The sequence below is a fragment of the Vulpes vulpes genome, chromosome 11 (genome assembly GCF_048418805.1).
Source record: "Vulpes vulpes isolate BD-2025 chromosome 11, VulVul3, whole genome shotgun sequence".
Taxonomy (NCBI): domain Eukaryota; kingdom Metazoa; phylum Chordata; class Mammalia; order Carnivora; family Canidae; genus Vulpes; species Vulpes vulpes.
The window spans coordinates 2,577,279-2,600,616 of record NC_132790.1 but is presented as its reverse complement, the minus strand read 5'-3'; the positions used below and the strand labels follow the sequence as shown (position 1 = coordinate 2,600,616).

Here is a 23,338-nt window from a genome sequence, read left to right as displayed (position 1 = left end):
CCAGTGAGTGTCACTGTTCTAACACAGACAGATGCTTATGGGTTTGTTGTCAAATAATGATCACAACATCCTTGCAGAAACGATAAAAACTTGTAATAATGCAGAACACAGGCGGTGGGCTGGATGAGTCAAAGGTCTTCTGATTCCACCCACATTGGCTACTATAGGAATTTTAGGCAGATTTACTGCAGCCTTTTTTAAATTCATTCGTCTGCTTCAGTTTTGCAAGGAGAGAATTTATTTTGCTTTCCCTCCAAAATAAAAGACTGGCATTTTCCCCTAACGCACTTTCTACCGCTCAACTTCATAGCCTAAAAACTTTCCCCTGGCTTTTGATAAATATCGTTATTTCTGATTTGATTTCGATTACTTATTCAATGGATTATTGATATAAAGGGAAGACAATAATTCTGAGTATACACCAGGTTTCCTCTTAGGTGCTCCATGTACACTATTTCTTTTAACTCCACAGCAACGCAATGAAGTCCTTATTCACACTCCCCTATAGACCAGGAAAAAGTGTCAGACATACGTTAAATAACTTGATTCAGGGCGACACAGTCATACATCTGACACTAGAAGCCCAGATGATTTGACACCAGGGTCCCATTCTTTCCACTGCGCCCTCCTCCCCTCAGACTGAATGCAAAAATAGGACACTTAGAAACTAGTATCTGAATCATGATGAACATGTTGGGGTTTTCATGGCCTCTGTAGGTAACACCTCTCTCCCTACTGCCTGAATTCTGAGTCAGTTGAGAAATAGGGCACTAGAGACTGACAGATGGATATCAAAAGGTCAGCTGTATAATTGATGAAAGCCGGGAAAATAAGACTTTGATGTGTGGCCAAATGAGCCTCTGAATTTCCTCTCCTTGTGAATCGGAGACCTACCCATCAGCTAAGTGACACAGCTGGGAAACCTGACCCCCATAGTGTCAGACCCCTTATTATGTGGCAGGAGAAAGGCGAATAGGCTGAAACGGAGAAGAAAGAAGAAAGTTTTTCCAAACTTGCAAATCACATAATCCTGATAGGCCAGGTTATTCCCCAAAGGAAGAAAAGCCAGGAGTGTACTCTACTGAAGTCCCTCCACATGGGACTATTTTTTTTAATATGCCATTTTATAATGCAGATTATTAACAAATGGAAAGGAGTCCTCCACTCCTTTCTGCCATCAGTCCAGGATTTTTTTCTTTAAATTGCTAACATGTATTATTGATCCTTTAAATACTATCAGTATTGTGTTACCAAAAGAGAGGTAATATGTTTATAAAACATTTATATAATTTGATATGCAAATAATGAAATCAGGAAGGAAAGTAAATGAACACACTGCTAATAGAGGGGGAAACTAAAACATTAGTACTGAAAAAATATGAAATGAAAGCAACATTTTAAAGAGTGTAGGTACCGGAAGAGGCAGAGCACAAACTCATAATCAAATTATATATGCCCTATATGTCCCTTACAAGGATAATCAGGTGTTTATCCTATAAGCATTCCTACAGTGATGAACCCTTAATTTTTTGAATTCTTAAAGATGCATTTAGAGAAGGATGTGGAAAAGCTATTCCCTGACACAGATGCATCTTTTTATCTGCAATGGCAAGCAAGATTATTCCATGCCTTGTTGGGCTTTTGTCATTTAATAATTCTAGGGATTTGGGCTTCTACTCTTAGTGAAATGGGAACTTACCAAATGAAGGGTTTCAAGCAGAAGAGTCCTATTAGCTGGATTTCACTTTAAAATAATCTGCCTCATGTCTACTCACTCTCAACCCCAAACCCACCTTCATGCTGCTCAGTAGAGAAGCCACTTAAGAGACTCACAGCAGGGGAAAGGGTGAGAAGATACAAATAGGTTCTGGAAGAACTTTGAAAGTGAATTGAATGGGCGTTATGAAAGACAAGTATTAAGATTTTGGTGTCTAATGTTTTCCCCATCGAATGAGATGGGGAAATTATGGCTGAGTGAAGTCTGGGAATAAATATCAAAAAGCTCATTTAAGAATGTTGAGTTTGGACATGCTTCTTTCAGACCAAGTAGAAATGTAAGGAAGACAGATGTGATATACATGCCTGGTGTTAGGGAGAGATATTTGGATGGGAGATATGCATTTAAGAGGTATGAGCACATAGATAATATTTAAAACCATGAAACAGGTTAGATCACCAAGGGTAGGGAATGAAGATAAAGAAGAGAAGGAATAAAAAAGATAAAGAAGAGAAGGGTCCAAAGATTGAGTCACAGACCTTTCCAAAGTTGAAAGTTCAAGACCTGAGAGGAAGACACAACAGAGACCAAGACGGAGCATCTGGTGAGGTTGGAGAAGAGCCAGCCTGTAACACTCTGGAAGCCTAGAAGAGCACAGGCAACTATGGCAAATGTCCCTAACGTAGCAAAATAGATCAAGACTAAGAATCCACTGTTGATTTTGCCTGTAAAGAGAACATCGGTGGCTTGTGTACAAGTCTTAGTGCAGATATAGAGCAAAACAAACAAAACCACAAAACTTATGAAAGAAGAAGAGGGATTAGTAATGTGATTATTGACTGTGCTTCTATGGAGACTTGGAGCAAAAGGGAACAAATAAATTGAGGGAAAAAAACATCAGGAGAATTGGAGCCAAAAGAGGTTGCTTTTTTTTTTTTTTTCTTTTTTCTTTCCAGTTTTTTTAGGGATTCACGCTTCCATGGTGACGGGAGGCTGGACTTGATTCTATAAGAAGAGAGATGGGGAATTATTGGGCTGGAGTAGGTGGGTGGGATGGAAACTACTGTATAAGCAGAGGAGATGGGCTTGCTGGGAGTGCAGTTAGTTTATGTAGAGTATCAGGCAGGAAGTCAGAATATATGGGTGCAGATGCCAGAATGTGGGTGGGAGCTGTGGAAGTTTTCTGCAGATTGCTTTAATCTCAGAGAAATAGGAAGCAAAATTATCAGCTGAGAATGGAGAGTGGGGAGGAGGTGGGTGTCAGAAGACAGAATTTGAAGCGAGGGAATAAAACATGAAATAGTCTTGTAGGTGAGTAGAAAAATAAGATGACCAGGGAAATACATTGACTGCTGGTCAACATTAAGGACCCACTTAAGGTTATTGCTATGAATTTGAGGGAGATAGGTCTACATGTTGGCATATTTTTTCCTTTAGTTGTGGTTTAACCGTTTGGGTGGACACAAGGAATTGGTATGATACGTACACAAACCCATCTCATATTTAAAAATAAAGTGTTTTGGTAATTCCTTATTCCATGCAAAAGCATCTTTTTAAATACTAATCATAGCCATGTGATAGTTTATCTGAGATGGTGTTTCATTTACTATTTTTTTTAAGATTTTATTTATTTTTTCATGAGAGACAAAGAGAGGCAGAGACACAGGCAGAGGAGGCTCCCTCCACAGGCTCCCTAAGGGAGTCCGATGTGGGACTGGATCCCAGGACCTCGGGATCATGATCTGAGCCAAAGGCAGATTCTCAACCATTGTTCCACTCCTCAAAAGAAGCCCTTCTGAGATGCTATTTTAAATAAAATAATACAAATGCTTGATAATGTGTCTCTCAAACAATTGCTAATATTTTTCCTCCTTTTGGCCTTTTCCCTCTTGACATTGAGCCTGATTTTAAAAGCAAACAAAAAGCACTGTACCCCAACTAAAGTAATCGAGTATATAAGCATTATATTGAAATTTAAAAAAAAAAGAATTTTTCTAGAGATCAATCTCATTCCTCTCATTACAGATTAGGAAAACTAAAGCAGGGAGAGGGAATAGTACACAAGATTCCATATAATTTTACCAACTAAACCTCACTTTGTTTTTTTGTTTTGATTGTTTTGTTATTTTTTTTTTTTTAGAGCCGTATCACAGATCCAACTCCGCCTTATGTTATGATATGGCCAGGGAGTATTGCTTGTTCAGATTTTTGGCAGTCACATAGGCTCAAGCTGCTGGAGCTTTCATTATAAATATTCTTCTGTAGAACAGGTGTGTAGAAAAAGGTCTATGCTAATTTCTAGCAGATGCTCAACCTGTCTTCTCCCATATATATACCAGCTTAGCTGAAGCAGAAGTAACCCATGCCTGCATAATATCACTCACAATGTTAAAAAAAAAAAAAAAGAGGCACTACTGTTGCCTGGTTACCTCTCCATTTTCTTAATTGCATCTTCATAATGTGAGTTTCATAAGCTGTAGCAGCTCCATGGAAAACTCAGAATCACAGAGGATTACCACCGTCATTAGCTTTCCAACTGGAATAGAAAATCTAGATATCTTGTCCTATCTCTGCCATAGCCTTATAACCTTGCTTAAGTAACTGAACTTTCTGGGATACTTGTTTCCTAACCCATTAAATGAATAAAATGGACTTGACCAGTGGTTGAAATATTTTTAAAGTGGCTACACCAAGGCCATATGAGAATTGAAAGCGAAATTTTTATTTAAACCAGAGCTACAGTGGCTCAGTTGTCTACTCTCTGAACATCCTCCCGCCTTCCTAGGTTTCCCTGAGAAGCTACAAGGAACCCAAAGGCTCCAAGGATCATGGTTTTAAAGTTGCTGGATGACAGGATCTAACATCTCCTTTGGCCCTGTCACCCTATAAGCCTGTGATGCTACGCTACAGGTGTGCGTATGCGTGTGACAGAGCGACGTAAAATGAATGACTCAGGCCAAAGATGCTTATGCACTCGGAGTCGCACAGAGCCTTAAACCCTTAATACCGCAGACCATAGACTGTTTTCCTTTTCCCCCAGTGATGTAGTCTCAAAGGAAAAGAAGTGGGCTCAAAGTGGGACCCAGACAGACCTTTGCCTTCTCATCTCGTTTCTAAGCCCTGTGGTATAAATAAACCTGCATCTGCTAGGAGACTTTTTATAGTGAAAGGCGGTGGAGAATGATCAATATAAAAAATGGCCAAGTAGGGAAGAGACTGGTGATTCAGGCCCGCTAAGCTCCAGGTACTGGGCAGAGGCTATGACGGCACCTGCCAGGATCCAGCCAAGTTCGTCAGGTGGCATCTGCCTCACAGAATGCCTTATCCATAAACTGAAGGTTATTCAATCTTTGGCCAAGTGAGGAGAAAGGCCCCTTCATACAGAAGTGGTTGATGTAGAGTGTGCACAAAAAAAGACAAAAGTGACAATACCCCTGATTACTCTAATGAGTAAGCTAAGGTCTTGAAGTACTACTTTCAACCTTCTTTTCATATTTTTCACCCTACAGAGGTAATATAGATGATGCATCACAACTGCCAGAATGTATTTAAAGTTCAGAGAAGGAAGTAACGAGTCTAAAATGTTATTATTATTGGGAGATTAGCATTTTTGATATTCTAAAATATTTACTTTTAGCTTTTACTGAAAAATTTTACTGAAAATACCATAGATTTGCATTAATGAGATTATAACACCATAAGAAAACTTGTCAACACCAGTAATATATAAAAGTGCCTTGGGATCCCTGGGTGGCGCAGCGGTTTGGCGCCTGCCTTTGGCCCAGGGCGCGATCCTGGAGACCCGGGATCGAATCCCACATCAGGCTCCCGGTGCATGGAGCCTGCTTCTCCCTCCGCCTGTGTCTCTGCCTCTCTCTCTCTCTCTGTGACTATCATAAATAAATAAAAAATTTAAAAAAAAATTTTTAAAAAATAAAAGTGCCTTGTGATCAAACTCTCCCAAATCTTAACTATTATCCATTTTGACTTTGATCATACAATACCATGTTCTTGATTTCTTCGGTTACTACTGAGGATAAATATCCCTTAGTATTTACATAATTGTTAATTTTTTTTATATTTTAAGTTTGCTGTTAGAATAGAGCAAGCTGTCTATTTAGGATTTATCAAGTGACTTAAACCTCCGTCTACCATACGCAGCGTCATATTTCTATATCATAATCGCATACACACAACTGCCTCAGCTAAACAGCCGTCCGGTCTTTCATCACGTTCTCCTAAAAGCTTTCCTGCCTACGAAGCAGAACTTTTGCCTTCCTGTGTTTCATAAAGTTTTGTCTATTTGCCACCTGACACATATATGTCTTTAGATCTTCCCCAGATTTGTTTTAGAAAATCTGTTTCACTTCAATCTGATGATTCAATTGACTGCTTTACCTGGGTCATATTACATATCCCATACCTGCATCCATATATCTGTGTTACACTGTGTAAAGTCAGGTTGCTGCAGATTTTATAAGAAGGGTATTATCATCCCAGGTCAATAATCTAGAAACTACTTTTTAATTAGACCATAGAGGCTTCAGATCATCCAGCTCCATCCCCTTATTTTACAGAGACAGAAATGAAGGAAAAGTGAACTTCCCAAGGTTATCCACTTACTCGGTCATGACTCACTTTCATTCTGAACCAATGAACTAATGAGTATTATTTCTTTGAAAAGAAAAAACAAACTCACACAAACAACTTTGATCCTAATCAAGAAAAAAACAACTGCAGGTTAAGTTGCCCCAGCATTTATAGTGCATAATTCACTCTGGTTCAGAGATCATTATTCATCGAATCAGTGAGCGGTTGCAAGCAACATTGAGGAGTCTCAGCTTTTGCATTTGAACGACTTCTGACACTGGCTGCTCTTCCTTTCAAGATTATACGCACCTCCTCGGATGACGCTGGCGTCCAGATTCGTCACTGTATTTAGACTATTTACCCAGATTAGCGTAGGCTTTTCCACTGAGTCAGGCTACAGACCTAATGACTGCCTTCGGCCTAAATCTTCATAATAGAGAGGTCTCGTAGCAATAGCAAGTTTAATCTCTAATATTTAATAAGCAAAGGGACCTGACCTTTGCTTCAAAACCAAACTTTGAATGAAATATTTTAATTTACTTTTGTGTTTCTGAGGATGAATTAGTCTAATGTGGCTTTCTTCTCCCAACATTCTTTACTGAACTTTCTATAATTTTTCACACAAGGTTGAAAACGTGCAATCTGCTGACACGGAAACCAGTCTTTTGAAATTGATAAACATAGACATATTGGACAAACTCCCACTACATTTAGGATATGGAGTTCTTCCAAGATCAACACTATAGTATTTTCAGCTCTTTGTTTTGCTTTTGTTTTTTTTTTTTTTTTCCAAATTATCCACTTATGGCTCTTCCCTTCCTCATTGGTTTCCTTTCTTTCTTAGGAAACCAGCTGTGATTATTGGCCAAGAGTCTGTTTTTTCCCTCTGTGCTTTTTATTTTTTTCCTAATTTTCTTTCCCAAGAGTTTACTACTTATATAGGTTCAGCCTCCGCCTTTATGTGCGTGACATCTCAGTCTATGTCTCCTACTCCTGTCTGTCCCTCAGGCTTAGGAACTCAAGTACTGAATTATCCCAGACTCAACTCAAAGTTAGTCTGAAACTAAGCCTATACTAGCTCATACCTAGGTGACCCTCCTCCCCAGTTGGCCAATGGAAAACTGTGTCATGTCTCTGGAACTTGAAATATTAACATGAACTACTATTTTATTTCTGTCTCTCCCCTTTATCCAATTCCCAGCCAATTGTGGCTTTCTTATATTTATTTTGTAATGTTTACTCATATATTTGAGTTTCTACTGCTACAGTCTTGGAGTTCCAATCTGCCTTTAAGAATTTCCCGATGATCTTTGGGGATCTACACATAATCTTCTACACACAATGCCAGATTCATCTTCCTAAACTTGCTTTCAAAAATCAGGGTTTCTCTTCAGTATCCTTCAGATGTAGTTAATGATTTCGTGAAAAAGAGAAAATATTTCCATGTTGTGGACCATCATGTGATTGAGTTGTATTGCATGTTTCTGTTTCCTTATGTCATTCTCTGCATTTGTTGGTTCGACTTCCACAAATAGGCTCCTAACAAAGCCTTTGCTATATTTTACTTCCATACTTTCACTTATTATTTATAACACTTGAATTAACCTTGTAATTTCCTTGTTCTACCCACAGTCTGTATTACTTTTCAAATTCAGCTTAAATCCAATCATTACCTGAAGATACTCAGTTTAAAATTATTATAGCCATTCAGAAAAAAAAAAAATCTAGCCTTTGTCTCCCCAAATCATTTTATCTGTTTTATCATTATTAATAGCACATTTATTATGTTTGTAGCACAACTGGAAAACCTAAACAGCCTTCCACATAAGTGCTAGCTGAGCCTGGGCTTAGGTCTCAGCTCTGTGACTCCCAACTGCGTATCTCCTAACAAGCCCATAATACTACACACTGGGTCTCAGTAAGCTCATCTGTGAAATAAGTAGAGTTATATTAAATAATCCTCAAGTCTCTTTCGTTTATGACCCATAAACTGATATTTAAAGGCATTTTGTACAACATAGTATAAAATATACTTTACTATTATAAAACTATCTCTACTATTATAAAATAGACTCTATTACATGTTTATCTGGTGATCATTAAATTTCTCAAGCAAAGAAACAGAGGTCATGTTCAGGGAATTCTGGTGATTTCAGTGGCTACACAAAAGAGCAGGGAGTGAACAAAGAGAAAGATGTAGCTTTTGAGTTTGGGTGGGCAGGATATTAGAAGAGTGTTACTCACCCAGGGAAACCTAACTGGAAAATCTAGTCATTCTAAACTTTTCCAAAGTTTGAGAGCTGACTCTGCTTGCATAACAGTACCCAGACCTGCCCACCTGCTTAGTTTCTAATACAATTTACTGAAAAGTTGTGTCTTCCTACACACCTCTTTATACCTAGTTTGACCTATACCGCATAGTAGTTTTACAGCAGCTATAGTCAACATGAAAAGCTCTTTTTTTCATGATAATTTTCTATTCTCTTTCTGGTCTACTGAGTTTCTAAGCAAAAATTTTCTTGTTCTTTTGTTCCTTCTCACAGGCTTGCAAAAATTGTGCTCATCTCATTGTGGGCTTGAGAAGAGTGTGTGGGCTGCCAAAGGCAAACATAATAAAGGTGAGTTATGAGGGTGGAATTTCAGGTGCTCCCGCCAACTTTGCTCTCCTGTACAATGAAGTAGCAACTCCAGAGTCTTGATGGGGAGTGAAAATTTAACACTAATTCACATATCACATTCATGTTATTAATTATCAATGTGACACTTTAGCATATCATGCAGTTTGCAAAGCACATTCACATCTGTAATTTATTTAGTTTTATCCCAAGCTTCTAGTGAAGTTGCATTTACTTATAAATGTCTTAGAGAAGATGTTACATATAAAAACCTTTGTTCCACTTGTTCTTAAGACATGCGTTTACATGGGGCACCTGAGTGGCCCTGTGGGTTAGGTGTTGGACTTTTGGTTTCAGCTCAGATCAGGATCTCATGGGTCATAAGATCAAGCCCCACATCAGGCTGCACACCCAGTGGGGGATATGCCTGAAGATTCTCTCCCTCTGCTCCTCCCCTATCTTTTTCTCTCTCTGTCTCATTTAAATAAATAAATCATGGGGAGCCCAGGTGGCTCAGCAGTTTAGCGCCACCTTCAGCCCGGGGCATGATCCTGGAGACCCAGGATTGAGTACCACATTGGGATCCCTGCGTGGAGCCTGCTTCTCCCTCTGCCTGTGTCTCTGCCTCTCTCTCCTTCTGTGTCTCTCATGAATAAATAAATAAATAATCTTTAAAATAAATAAATAAATGAATAAATGAATGAATGAATAAATAAATCGTTGGGAAAAATGTATTCACATTATAATAGTAGTTTGGTTAGTATTAATAAATTAATCAGGGGCACCTGAGTGGCTCAGTTATTGAGCATCTGCTTTTGGCTCAGGTCATGACCCCAGGATCCTGGGATCGAGTCCCATGTCGGGGTCCCCACAGGGACCCTGCTTCTCCCTCTGCCTGTGTCTCTGCCTCACTCTGTGTCTCTTATGAATAAATAAATAAATAAATAAAATCTTTAAAGAAAAAAGACTAATCATCTAAAGGCCTCTGCCAAACCATTTGAAATGGTTACTTATAACTCTTAGTGTAAGACATTTAATGTAGGTTATGTAGAACCTGTATTATATATGATTTATATGTATAGTCATTCCCTGATTTATGATGCTTTACAGTTTTTCTGTTTCACAATTGTGCAAAAGTGAAAACATTCAGGAGAAACCTTACTTTGAATTTTGATCGTTTCTGGGCTAGTGATATGTGTACCATACTCTCCAGATTCTGGGCAGTGGCAGCCACAGCTCCCAGTCAGCCAGCCGCACAGTCACGGGGGCAAATGACCGATATACTTAGAGTCATCCTGGACCCAAGCTGTTCTTCAGCCATCCTGTTCTTCACTCTCAGTAGAATGTTCAGTAAATTACATGAGATCACCAAAACTTTATTATAAAATAGGCATCGTGTTAGATGACTTTGCCCAACTGTAAGTGTTTGGGGCACATTTAAAATAGGGTAGGCTAAGCTATGCGGTTTGGTAGGTTAGGTGTACTACATGCATGGCTGACTAACGATGTGTTCAAATTATGAAGAGTTTATTGGGACATAACTCATCATAAGTTAAGGAAGACCTCTCTATATCTACATAAAACAGCACACTGTCCAAAAAAACCTTAAAAAGTTAAAAGTTAACGATAAACCAACACATAATAGATAAAAGCAGATAAATACTTACCAATCAACTCCTTTTTGAGATCCAATCATAAAGAGAAAGAATGAGGCTATTGCTTTACCAACTTATTGGTTACTGACTAATAAAGTTAATTAAATTGTCATGGTTAGAGAATAGACCTCCCAGAAGGTAGACTGTTCAAACAAGAATACATGAAAACAGAGAAGCAAATATTGGCAATACTTGTTAGGGACCTCTCAATGGAAGGATTTCCTCTGGCTCCAGATACCCCCCTGCCTCAACACCATGTGGCGATGGGTACCTTGAGCTATCACGGCCTAGTGCTATGAACTTTTCAAACTGTATAACTAACTTACCTTGCCTTGACTCTAGGCTTGACAGAAATCTTGGCCTTACCGTCCAGCTCCCAATGTGTGTATTTTGGGAAATGTACGTGCTGAATATATGCCATGACTGCCAGTACACAAAGGAGTACTATTTTCCATGACATAAGAATACTTTTATTAGTAATTTATAGGTATCATTTTATTCCAGGCTTATTGAGATAGTGACATGTCATCTATGTAAGTTTAAAGTTTACAACGTGATCACGTAATACACGTGTACATTGTGAAATGACTACCACAATCAGGTTAGTTAACATCTCCAGCCTTTCACATAATTATTTTTTTCTGTGGGTGGTGATAATTTTTAAGATCTACTCTCTTAACTGTCAAGAGTATAATACAGTATTGCTAATTATTGCCACCATGCTATACATTAGGTCTCTAGAATTTATTCATCTTATTGCTGAAAGTTTGCACACTTGGACCAACATCTCCCCATTCCTCTATCCCCATGCCCTGGCAATCATCATCCTAGTTGGTTTGTAGGAGTTCAGCTTTTTTAGGTTCCACGTGTAAATGAGAATATACCATATTAGCCTTTCTTTCTCCGATTCGTTTCACTTAGCATAATGCTCTCCCATTGTCGCAAGGGACAGAGTTTTCTTTTCTTTCCCCTTTTTTTCTTTTTTGTTAGATAATATTCCATAGTTGTATATGTATGTATATCCATTGACCAACACCATAGGTTGTCCATGTCTTGGATGTTGTGAAGAATGCTTCAGTGAACAAGCAGGGAGCAGATCTCTCTCTGATCTCCTGCTTTCATTACCCACCCGCTTTTTCTCTTTTCCTTTGATACATACTCAGAGGTGAGTGGAATTGGTGGATCATGTGGTACTTTGATTTTTAATTTTTTGAGGAATCTGTATACTATTTTCATAGTGCCCTGCCCATTTCCTTTTTTATTTATTTATTTATTTATTTATTTATTTATTTAATTAACTTTTATTGTTGTTCAATTTACCAACATACAGAAAAACACCCAGTGCTCATCCCGTCAAGTGTCCACCTCAGTGCCCGTCACCCATTCCCCTCCAACACCCGCCCTCCTCCCCTTCCAACACCCCTAGTTCATTTCCCCGAGTTAGGAGTCTTTATGTTCTGTCTCCCTTCCTGATATTTCCCAACATTTCTTTTCCCTTCCTTTATATTCCCTTTCACTATTATTCATATTCCCCAAATGAATGAGAACATACACTGTTTGTCCTTCTCCGATTGACTTATTTCACTCAGCATAATACCCTCCAGTTCCATCCACGTTGAAGCAAATGGTGGGTATTTGTCGTTTCTAATTGCTGAGTAATATTCCATTGTATACATAGACCACATCTTCTTTATCCATTCATCTTTCGATGGACACCGAGGCTCCTTCCACAGTTTGGCTATTGTGGCCATTGCTGATAGAAACATCGGGGTGCAGGTGTCCCGACGTTTCATTGCATCTGAATCTTTGGGGTAAATCCCCAACAGTGCAATTGCTGGGTCGTAGGGCAGGTCTATTTTTAACTCTCTGAGGAACCTCCACACAGTTTTCCAGAGTGGCTGCACCAGTTCACATTCCCACCAACAGTGTAAGAGGGTTCCCTTTTCTCCGCATCCTCTCCAACATTTGTTGTTTCCTGCCTTGTTAATTTTCCCCATTCTCACTGGTGTGAGGTGGTATCTCATTGTGGTTTTGATTTGTATTTCCCTGATGGCAAGTGATGCAAAGCATTTTCTCATGTGCTTGTTGGCCATGTCCATGCCTTCCTCTGTGAGATTTCTCTTCATGTCTTTTGCCCATTTCATGATTGGATTGTTTGTTTCTTTGGTGTTGAGTTTAATAAGTTCTTTATAGATTTTGGAAACTAGCCCTTTATCTGATATGTCATTTGCAAATATCTTCTCCCATTCTGTAGGTTGTCTTTTAGTTTTGTTGACTGTATCCTTTGCTGTGCAAAAGCTTCTTATCTTGATGAAGTCCCAATAGTTCATTTTTGCTTTTGTTTCTTTTGCCTTTGTGGATGTATCTTGCAAGAAGTTACTGTGGCCAAGTTCAAAGAGGGTGTTGCCTGTGTTCTCCTCTAGGATTTTGATGGAATCTTGTCTCACATTTAGATCTCTCATCCATTTTGAGTTTATCTTTGTGTATGGTGAAAGAGAGTGGTCCAGTTTCATTCTTCTGCATGTGGATGTCCAATTTTCCCAGCACCATTTATTGAAGAGACTGTCTTTCTTCCAATGGATAGTCTTTCCTCCTTTATCGAATATTAGATGACCGTACATTTCAGGGTCCACTTCTGGGTTCTCTATTCTGTTCCATTGATCTATGTGTCTGTTTTTGTGCCAGTACCACACTGTCTTGATGACCACAGCTTTGTAGTACAACCTGAAATCTGGCATTGTGATGCCCCCAGCTATGGTTTTCTTTTTTAAAATTCCCCTGGCTATTCGGGGTCTTTTCTGATTCCACACAAATCTTAAAATAATTTGTTCTAACTCTCTGAAGAAAGTCCATGGTATTTTGATAGGGATTGCATTAAACGTATAAATTGCCCTGGGTAACATTGACATTTTTACAATATTAATTCTGCCAATCCATGAGCATGGAATATTTTTCCATCTCTTTGTGTCTTCCTCAATTTCTTTCAGAAGTGTTCTATAGTTTTTAGGGTATAGATCTTTTACCTCTTTGGTTAGGTTTATTCCTAGGTATCTTATGCTTTTGGGTGCAATTGTAAATGGGATTGACTCCTTAATTTCTCTTTCTTCAGTCTCATTGTTAGTGTATAGAAATGCCATTGATTTCTGGGCATTGATTTTGTATCCTGCCACGCTACCAAATTGCTGTATGAGTTCTAGCAATCTTGGGGTGGAGGCTTTTGGGTTTTTTATGTAGAGTATCATGTCATCGGCGAAGAGGGAGAGTTTGACTTCTTCTTTGCCAATTTGAATGCCTTTAATGTCTTTTTGTTGTCTGATTGCTGAGGCGAGGACTTCCAGAACGATGTTGAACAGCAGTGGTGAGAGTGGACATCCCTGTCTTGTTCCTGATCTTAGGGGAAAGGCTCCCAGTGCTTCCCCATTGAGAATGATATTTGCTGTGGGCTTTTCGTAAATGGCTTTTAAGATGTCGAGGAAAGTTCCCTCTATCCCAACACTCTGAAGTGTTTTGATCAGGAATGGATGCTGTATTTTGTCAAATGCTTTCTCTGCATCCAATGAGAGGATCATATGGTTCTTGGTTTTTCTCTTGCTGATATGATGAATCACATTGATGGTTTTACGAGTGTTGAACCAGCCTTGTGTCCCAGGGATAAATCCTACTTGGTCATGGTGAATAATTTTCTTAATGTGTTGTTGGATCCTATTGGCTAGTATCTTGTTGAGAATTTTTGCATCCATGTTCATCAGGGATATTGGTCTGTAATTCTCCTTTTTGGTGGGGTCTTTGTCTGGTTTCGGAATTAAGGTGATGCTGGCCTCATAGAACGAATTTGGAAGTACTCCATCTCTTTCTATCTTTCCAAAAAGCTTTAGTAGAATAGGTATGATTTCTTCTTTAAACGTTTGATAGAATTCCCCTGGGAAGCCATCTGGCCCTGGACTCTTGTGTCTTGGGAGGTTTTTGATGACTGCTTCAATTTCCTCCCTGGTTATTGGCCTGTTCAGGTTTTCTATTTCTTCCTGCTCCAGTTTTGGTAGTTTGTGGCTTTCCAGGAATGCGTCCATTTCTTCTAGATTTCCTAATTTATTGGCCCTGCCCATTTCCAATCCTATCAATAGCTCGTAAGGATTCCTTTTCTTCCACAGCCTTGCCAACATGCATTATTTCTTGTCTTTTTGATAATAGCCATTCTAACAGGTGTGAGGTGGATATCTCATTGTGGCTTCAACTTGCATTTCCCTAATGATTAGTGATGTTGAGCGTCTTTTCATGTACTCAGACATTTGTATGTCTTCTTTAGAAAATGTCTATTCAAGGCCTTTATCCAGTTTTTAATCAAATTGACTTTTTTGCTATTAAGTTGTAGTTCCTTGTATATGTTTAATACTAACTTTTTATAGATGGTTTGCAATTATCTTTTTCCATTCTGTAGGTTTCCTTTTTTTTTCGAATATATCTTGGCTGTGCAGAAGCTTTTTAGTTTAGTTTAGTCCTACTTCTTTATTTTTACTATTGTTGTGCTATTTTGCACTTTTTGTGATATCCAAAAAATTGTTTTTAATACCAAAGTCAAAGAACATCATTCCTATATTTTCTCCTGGTATTTTATGCTTGTGGGTCTTCCATTTATATCTTTAATCCATTTTGAGTGAATTTTTGTGAGTTGTGTAAGAAAGAAGCCTGATTTCCCTATTCTACATGTGGTTATCCAATTTTCCCAACACTGTATAGGTATTATTATCCTGCAAACTTAGTTGCCATGACACCACCTTTGAAAAATGTTTTGCTTCCTTCTGTCAAAGTCAGATTTCTAAGACTATAACTAAAAATCAATCTATTACTATAGAAGTGAAAACCACCTTGGGATATCTCTCAGCAACCAGTAGACCGGCTTTTCTTTGGTGTAAAGTTTGGTGTAACATCATTCACTATTTTGCCTCCAAGTAGGTTTCTTGTATTAAGTAATACACACAGGAAATTATGAGAAATTTCTGCTTACCCCAAAAGAAGGTGGCATGGAAATTTGCAAGGATAAATGATGAGTCGGTGAGGAATCCCATGACCAAAAATAGGCTTTTGGATGACATTAAATGACAATTAGAATATTAGCAGGAACTGGTATTTATCAAGCTATTCTATGTGCCGAGGAGCGTGTTAAACTCTGTGTTGGTTGACTCCTCTCAGCAGCTATGAGGCCAGGGTTACTATCAAGCACAGATTATGTGAATGGGGATCAGTCGTGTGAAGTAATCTGTCTGTGATCCAGCTACTTCTTCCCTCATCGGGGCTTGAACCAGGACTCGAACCAGATCTGTCTCCTAAAAATTCAGAGCTCTTGACCATTCACAGACATGGGTACAATCCCCCTAAATTAAGGACACACAAAATTTTCAACTGTGCAAATCTGAATTCGAAGTATTGTTAGGAAAGGAATATTGTCAGCTTGTCTTCAGACCTGTGTGAGAGACAGTATTTTTACAGGATTAGTCTCCAAAATCCTATGTGGAGATGAATAAATGACTAAAGATGAGAAGGGTAATTTACTAGGCAACCCTAAGTGCATTAAAAAAAAAAAAAATCCACAATTCCAAGTACTTATTTTCATCACGAGAGAGAATTTGGTACATTTAGATTCACCTATCGCATTAAATGTTGTGTCCTTTCTATCCTAGTACATGCAAATTTCATAAGGAGTTCCCGTTCCTAATAAAGAGATGGACATCCTGGGGCTAGCAGTGTCCTCGTTAGCAAGGCCTAGACTGCCAAGGCCTACTGGCTCCAGGCCCAGGTGACCACAAGCCAGAGGACCTATCAGGGAGGCCCTCTTGCTTCCTTTCTAAAGTCCCACGGAAACAATCCTCTGTACATTGTACCCGTTTTCACACGTCCCCTTAGTGTCAAGTCAGAGTATTCTCCAGTTGGTTTTCTCTTGGGAGCGAGAGGCAGATTTTGTCACATCTTACCTGTGCCATTTCAAGCCACAGTACTGAGGTGTGATCGGCATGAACGCAGCGCACGGTGTACACACCTTGATGGATCTGGAGGGAAGTTTACGCCTGTGAAACCCTCGCCACATGCTGTAAATATACCTACCACCTCCAAAAGGATCACCTTGCCCCCCTCTTATTCATTTTTTTCTTTTGTGGCAAGTCGAATGGTGGTGACCCAGGGCTGGGGGAGGGGAAAACAGAAAGGTGTTGGTCAAAAGGGCACAGAGACTTCAGTTATGCCAGGTGATTACGGCCTGGAGAGAACAGTTCTGGTAGAGTTAAGAACCCTATAGAATGTGCCTAAAATCTGGCTAACAAGGTGGATTTTATGTTGCATTTGTTGGTTTGCATCAAGAGCTTTGGTAGCAATTCCGTCGTTCCAGTCACCTCCAGCCTCCTTGGGGGTTCTTGCTCTCCTTATGGAGACTGGGGGCGCGTCCTGGGGACTCTGTCTTCAAAATGTGTGCGTACCCCACCTGCTGCTTACTGCCTTCGCTTTGGTCTAAAGGACCATCATCCCCTCCCCACCCCTCCCAATGGAAAATTGAAAGACCTTTTAGCTCATGTCTACTAAAAAGTGTTTACTCACCTGCTCCTCCCACATCCTCTTCCCGACAGAGCAGCTGTGGTGACTTTCCAGGCCGCGGCAGACAGTGCCGCTCCTCTCCTCGAAAACCTGCCAAGCCTTTATCTCTACAGACCTTGCTCCAAAGGCACCACCACTCCCAGTGACCAGCCCCCCTGATTCCAGCCCCTACTGATGATCCCATGGGGGCACGAGGCCTCCTGTGGCTCCTCTCACCTCTAGGCCGCGGCGCAGTCCTGGCTTCCTTCTGGAACACTGGTGCCCCGACGTGAGCACGACTTTCCACCTCACCTCTGTCAGGCCTTGGTGCAGTCACTTGCACGGTGGGATGCTGAGTGGCCCTTTCCTGGCCATCGTGCCCAAAATTGCAGGCCTCTCTCCCACCTCAGGGCTCTTATTTTTCTTCACAGGACTCACCTGAGATACCATCTTTTGCTATTTCACTGCCATGAGAGGATAAACGTTGCTTTGATTTTTCTGGTGTGACCACTGCCTTCAGTGCCAGACGGTTGCCTGATTCAGTGGTAGGTTCGCAGCAACACTGCTGATGAAACGCGCTGCACAGTGACGTGCCTTTAAAGAGTGGCATCGAGAGCAGTTCACATAGCCCTGGACTGACTTCTGTGATGTGCATGGTGACATGAACCGGAGACCCTGGGGCTCGTGTTCTGTGTGTTCGGAAGATAGTCATTAGCCAAGTCCATGACTACTATGTGTGTGTGCGTGTGTGCGGGTGTCAAATCCCCTAGCGTAAAGCAGAGCATAAGGCCTCCCACACTGAAGACCGATGGCCTCTTGTCTTAAAGCCAGATGAGTAACTGCGGGGAGATTCACATGATTCTTCTGGGATAAAGGTCTAGATGTTCCCCTTAATTTGTTAAAAGCTCCCCTCTTAACACAGCTCTTAGTCTTCTGGACATGGTAGCTGGTTAAGTATCAAAGGAGTGTAATATATTTCCATTTTCTTAGCAAATTCTGTCTTAAATTAACTCCAAATTATTGATGGGGAATGTAATTTAATCCTCATTGTTACAAACGAGAAATTGCCGCTCCTACTTACCATTTTATTCCTAAATAACATCCTAGAAAAGCCCAATCTTAGCATCTACGCCTTTTATTTCTGCAAATAAAAAAATAAAACTAGCAGATCTGTAAAAAAAAAAAAAAAATCTGTGCAGTGGAACGACCTTCCTTTATTAGGACATGTGCTCGCTCATTCATTCATTCATCACAGCACTATAGTGGATCTCTTCTGCAACAGACACGGAGCTAGGTGAGAATGTTCATAAAGAAAACTGAAAAGAACATTAGATTCAGAATTAGAAGAACCAAGTCAGACTGGGGCATCTAACAGCAGTGTGACTTTGGCAAGTGATCATATTTTTAATGAAGAAAATGAAGGTGATAATACATATTTCACAACTACTTAGGTTTTGTGTAACTACTGAAGGAATTATTAAGTTGTAAAATCATTTGCAAAATGCTATGTAAATATTAACTGTCTATCACGTCATAATAAAAAGCTGCATATTTTTACATAAAATAAAATAGTATAAATTATTTCATAATATAATAAAAAGTAAATAAGTATAAATAAAGAAAGAAAGAGATTTAGAGAAAGAACGTGACGGCAAGGGATCTCTTCTGAACATAAAAAAATCAACAAGAGGAGGATATATAATTGTTAATAATAAAAAGCAACAGCTGTCCATAAAGAGATAGAAATACAATTTGCAGGTCCACAGTCGAAAGTTTAATTTCAATGCAGCAAATTCCATACGGCTTTATCACCAGGGTAGCATCTGAGCAATGCCTTGAAGTGGAAGTAGCTCGGTATTGGTCATTTGTCCCCTCTTACAAGATGGCTTAGGACGTGATTATTGTGCTAATACAGCATGGCAGCCAACCACGTGAGCTTTACAGTCAGATTACTTTTTTTTTTTTTTCAAATTTTGGTTATGCATTTCCCTAGCTGCAGGGTTCTGAATATATTACTTATTCTTCTGTTTGTCAATGTCCTCATTTATAAATTTGAGATAATTGTACTGACCTCAAAGGTCAGTACATGCTTAGCCTACTAAGGCCCCATTACATGTCAGTTGTTGTTGTTCTACGTGTTACTGCTGTTATTATAAGTGAGGCAGCATGCAAAATTCCTGTTGCCAAAAATGGATTTGCAGGAATACCATGCAATTAAATGAGGTGACCCCTGGGTATCATAAATGACAAAGGCAAGTTGGCAGTCCCCCCCCTCTTTGTTTCTGTTTTGTCTACTTTTGTATATTGGTGTCTCCACCTTGCAGTGTCCCTTGCTGCAATCCCACCTGGTGCTCAGAGATTTTGGTTCTTCCTTTCCTTAGGGCTCCAGCATTCAGGAAGCAGAGAACATAAGAAGTAAGTTAAATAAGTGATGAACAGATTCAAGTCATATTAGTAATGACTTAATAGGCTTTTTCTCCACTTTTAATAAGAGGTGTTCAGTAAATATAATAAGAAGCAAAAAATAAACACTTTATCTGGGTACTCTAATAACTTCCCAAACCAAAAATTAAGCTTGATAAATATAGACTCATCATCATTACCATCATCAAGCTATTTAACACTGTATAGCTATTTATAAGTCACATCCACTTGGTTTTAATCCCAATGGTTTTACAAGTTAAATGATACTTACTTCTTTTTATTTTATATGTAATCTTTGTGTCCTTTTTATAAATTCTAAGAAGGTCTGTAAGTATATTATTTGAAAAAAAAAAAAAGAAAAGAAAAGAAAAGAAAGGAAAAGAAGCCAGCTGTACATGAGCACCCCTACCTGTGGTATTCAGATGGTGAGCTGTCCATCTTGTTATCAGTCTGTAAAAATATCTGTATATAATAAAAAAAAAATATTTATATTATTTCCAATCTCATTATCCATCAGTCCATAAAAATGGCCAGAATCCTTTCTTTCTAGCCCTCATCCTCTTCCCTTCCAAAATCTGAGTTTTTCTGGCTCTCTGCACTTCCTCTTGCTCCTGGTACCACTCTGAAAGACTCTGTTGCATATTGCTGGAATAAGGTTCACACTGAAGCTCAGAATGTCTAAGAATCTTTTAGGGTCTCAGAAGGACAAGTTGATGAGTGAGTCAGGCAGTCCACAATATCCCAAAGGAAATGGTAAATGGAACTAAACCTCAACTTTAGGAAAAGTGTGATAAGTTAGAGAATTAGAGTTGAGGCACTGACTTTTCAGTTCCACTTGACCTTTGATAAGTGATAACAAAGTTTCAGTTTTAATAGATGTCCCCAGGTTTTCCAGAGAAGTCACAAATCCAAATTTTATATATATATATATATATATATATATATATATATATATATATATATACATGTATGTATAAATATCTCAATTTAGAATATTGGCAGTGCTTTCAAATCCTTAAAGAAATACTAGGTAATAAAAGGACCCCAAGGCCAGATTTATCCTTTATTTACAAACCCAAAATCTCTGATTTATAAGCTTCAGAAGTTTGAGAGGGGACAAAAGAAGCAAACTTAGCCCTATTAATATTGATTCTCCTTCATCAAGTGGCTGATGAGTTAACACCAATATTTTGTCTCTTTATTTTGTTTTACTAAAGGCCTATCATCCCCACCAGGGGCAGGGGTGAGAACAGAAAGGGTGAATAGAGAATAAAATTCTCTCCTGCTACCAACAAACGAGGGACCTATGGTTCAAATATTTATTCTAAGTGGGGTCGCCGTAGGTTCTGGTTTGTCAGACAGCCCTTATTTTCTCTTATTCTATCCAACATAATCATTAATAATGACTCCTTTCATACTCCAAAAGTATGCCAGTTAGGGAAATAAATTTTGTAGTGACACTAGTACTGGTTACCACGAGTGTCATAGCTATTGTCAGGCCAAAATCACATGCATGCAGAGACACAAGTATATAATTGCCAAGTGCTATATGAGATAAACCGTCACTGTGTCTGGACTCAAAGCCAGATTAGCTGGCTCTAAAATCCGAATTCTTTCCACAATCCAGGCTGTTTTTTTTTTAATAAAGATTTTATTTGTTTATCCATGAGAGACACAGCGAGAGAGAGAGAGACACAGGCAGAGGGAGAAGCAGGCTCCCTGCAGAGAGCCTGCTGCAGGACTCGATCCCGGGACCCCAGGATCACGCCCTGGGCCAAAGGCAGACGCTCAACCACTGAGCCCCCCAGGCGTCCCTAGGCTGTTTTAAGGAAACCTATTTTATAGATACGGGAACTAAGGGCTAAGAAAAACAAAATATACTTGGGCACATCCCTTAGGAAGTAACAGAGCACACATTTTAACTGAGATCTTCTGAGGTCAAGGCTGTGCGCTTTTGGAACTGTCTCCGTGTTTGGAAACCAAATACCAAGCATCATGCTAAACAGAACAGCCGTTACACTAAAGGTACAATTTGGTGATGCATCTGTTAAGAGAAATAGAAAGCGGAGCATAGGATTAATCGTTAGGGACATGACTAACTGGCACAAAAGAATCAGAACAATTCGTGATTCTATATAATTAAGTGCTAAGTTATTTAGTAAGGATGAACAAGTTCAGAAGAGACTCCATGTGGGCTGGTGTGATACTCAACAGGGCCTGGGAGAACCTGGATGATGAGCACCAGATGGAGAGCATTCCCCAAAGAGGAAACAAAGAGAAGTATTTTGGGCTGTTTTTGCGAGGCAGATCAAGGGAGAGATTTCGACCCAAACAGGGTTTGTGCTGGGAAGTCAGAGAAATCTGATGGATAAATTAGGTATGAGCCAGATTATGAGAATGTGTCTAATGTGTGATTTTGTTTCACCCGTACATGTACATAACTTTACATACATGTGGTTATTCCCATACTTCTGAAAGTATAGTTATTTTACTTTTTCCCCTCTTTTTTTACTTCCTTCTCTTGCTCTTTCCTTCCGTCCTGTTGTATTAACCTACCTACCCATATTATCAGCCCAGAATGTAACTTTCTATACATTTTCTCCCTAACTAATTGAATAGATCCCCTAGTAGGGGGGATAAAAATCTTAAAAAATGTTATGATTATAAGTCATAATCTGCCATATTGCCAGGTATGAGTTTTGGTCCGGGGTCACCAAGACCAATGATGCAATAAGCACCGTGACATATGGGCTTTGTTTGAATGGGAGAGACTTCTACGAGATGGGTTATTGGTTAAAATAGGCTCTCACACTTCACAGTTGCAAAGCAATCTATGAAAGAATGCTTTTCCCAACATCCCCTATAAAAATAGATCTCATGGCTCCTTTCCATTTTTGCTAATGTGAAGAGCTTAAAAATATACCTTGCTATTTTAACTTACACTTCCCTATCAGAGAAAATATTTTTTCATTTTAAATTATTTATGTTTTTTTTTAAGATTAGAATCTTACAGTGTCGTCTGCAAATACTCTGCATTATTATTTTTTTTTCTGTCTTGCTTTCCTTTTCCTTCTTTTTGTTCTTTGTATCAATCAGGGTTCAACTGGCAAAGCAGAGTGAGATATGCTTTACTATGGAATAGGGATTTGTGATAGGAATGAGAACTTACCCAATTATAGGCATTTTTGGAGAATAATCCAAAAAAGGATGTTGGGGAATCAGAGGAAAGCCACTAACCAGCTCTTCTGAAGCAAACAAGGCAGTTTGTCAGGGAACCTGGAGTGGGACCACGATGGAGCACTGGTGGAGCCCCACGGAAAGACTATTGCCTCTGCACCTGCTGGCAGCGTGGCATCTCCAGGGACAAAAACAGAGCTGGACGTGGTGTGGGGAGGAACAGGGCCTGTCTGCACCTGTGTCGTTCTCATCGCTTCCAAGCACGGTGCCCGCCAGAGCGCCACGGCTACAGCTGCTTTCCTCCAAGTTTGCTCGTCTTGCACAAATGTCGTTTGGATCAGGTTTAACCTGGAACCGTATCGGGAAGGCCATTCTGGAGAACACAGTTGTAGTTTAGTGAACTTGACACAAAAGGGACCTAGCGAAGCACACGGTCGGTTTTTGTAAATGTCTGCAAAATGCAAAGATAAAGTATGATCTTAAAGCTTCTGTTAAATGAAGTTCATTGAATGTAATAGGTCAATCTAGAACTTTGCTTGTTATTCGGTCCATTATAACGGTTCAGATTTCTTGAGAAGTATGTATCGTCATCCATTAACAAT

The 23,338-nt window shown here is 39.4% G+C and overlaps 1 protein-coding gene across 1 annotated transcript in view; it reads left to right on the top strand.

Annotated features, from left to right (window-relative positions):
- ANO3 (anoctamin 3) overlaps positions 1 to 23,338 on the top strand; it is a 379,990-nt gene that overhangs the window by 103,822 nt on the left and 252,830 nt on the right. The window contains exon 2 of the mRNA XM_072725370.1: positions 8,851 to 8,925. Coding sequence (XP_072581471.1) covers positions 8,851 to 8,925 — 75 coding nt within the window. The remainder of the gene's footprint in view (positions 1 to 8,850; positions 8,926 to 23,338) is intronic.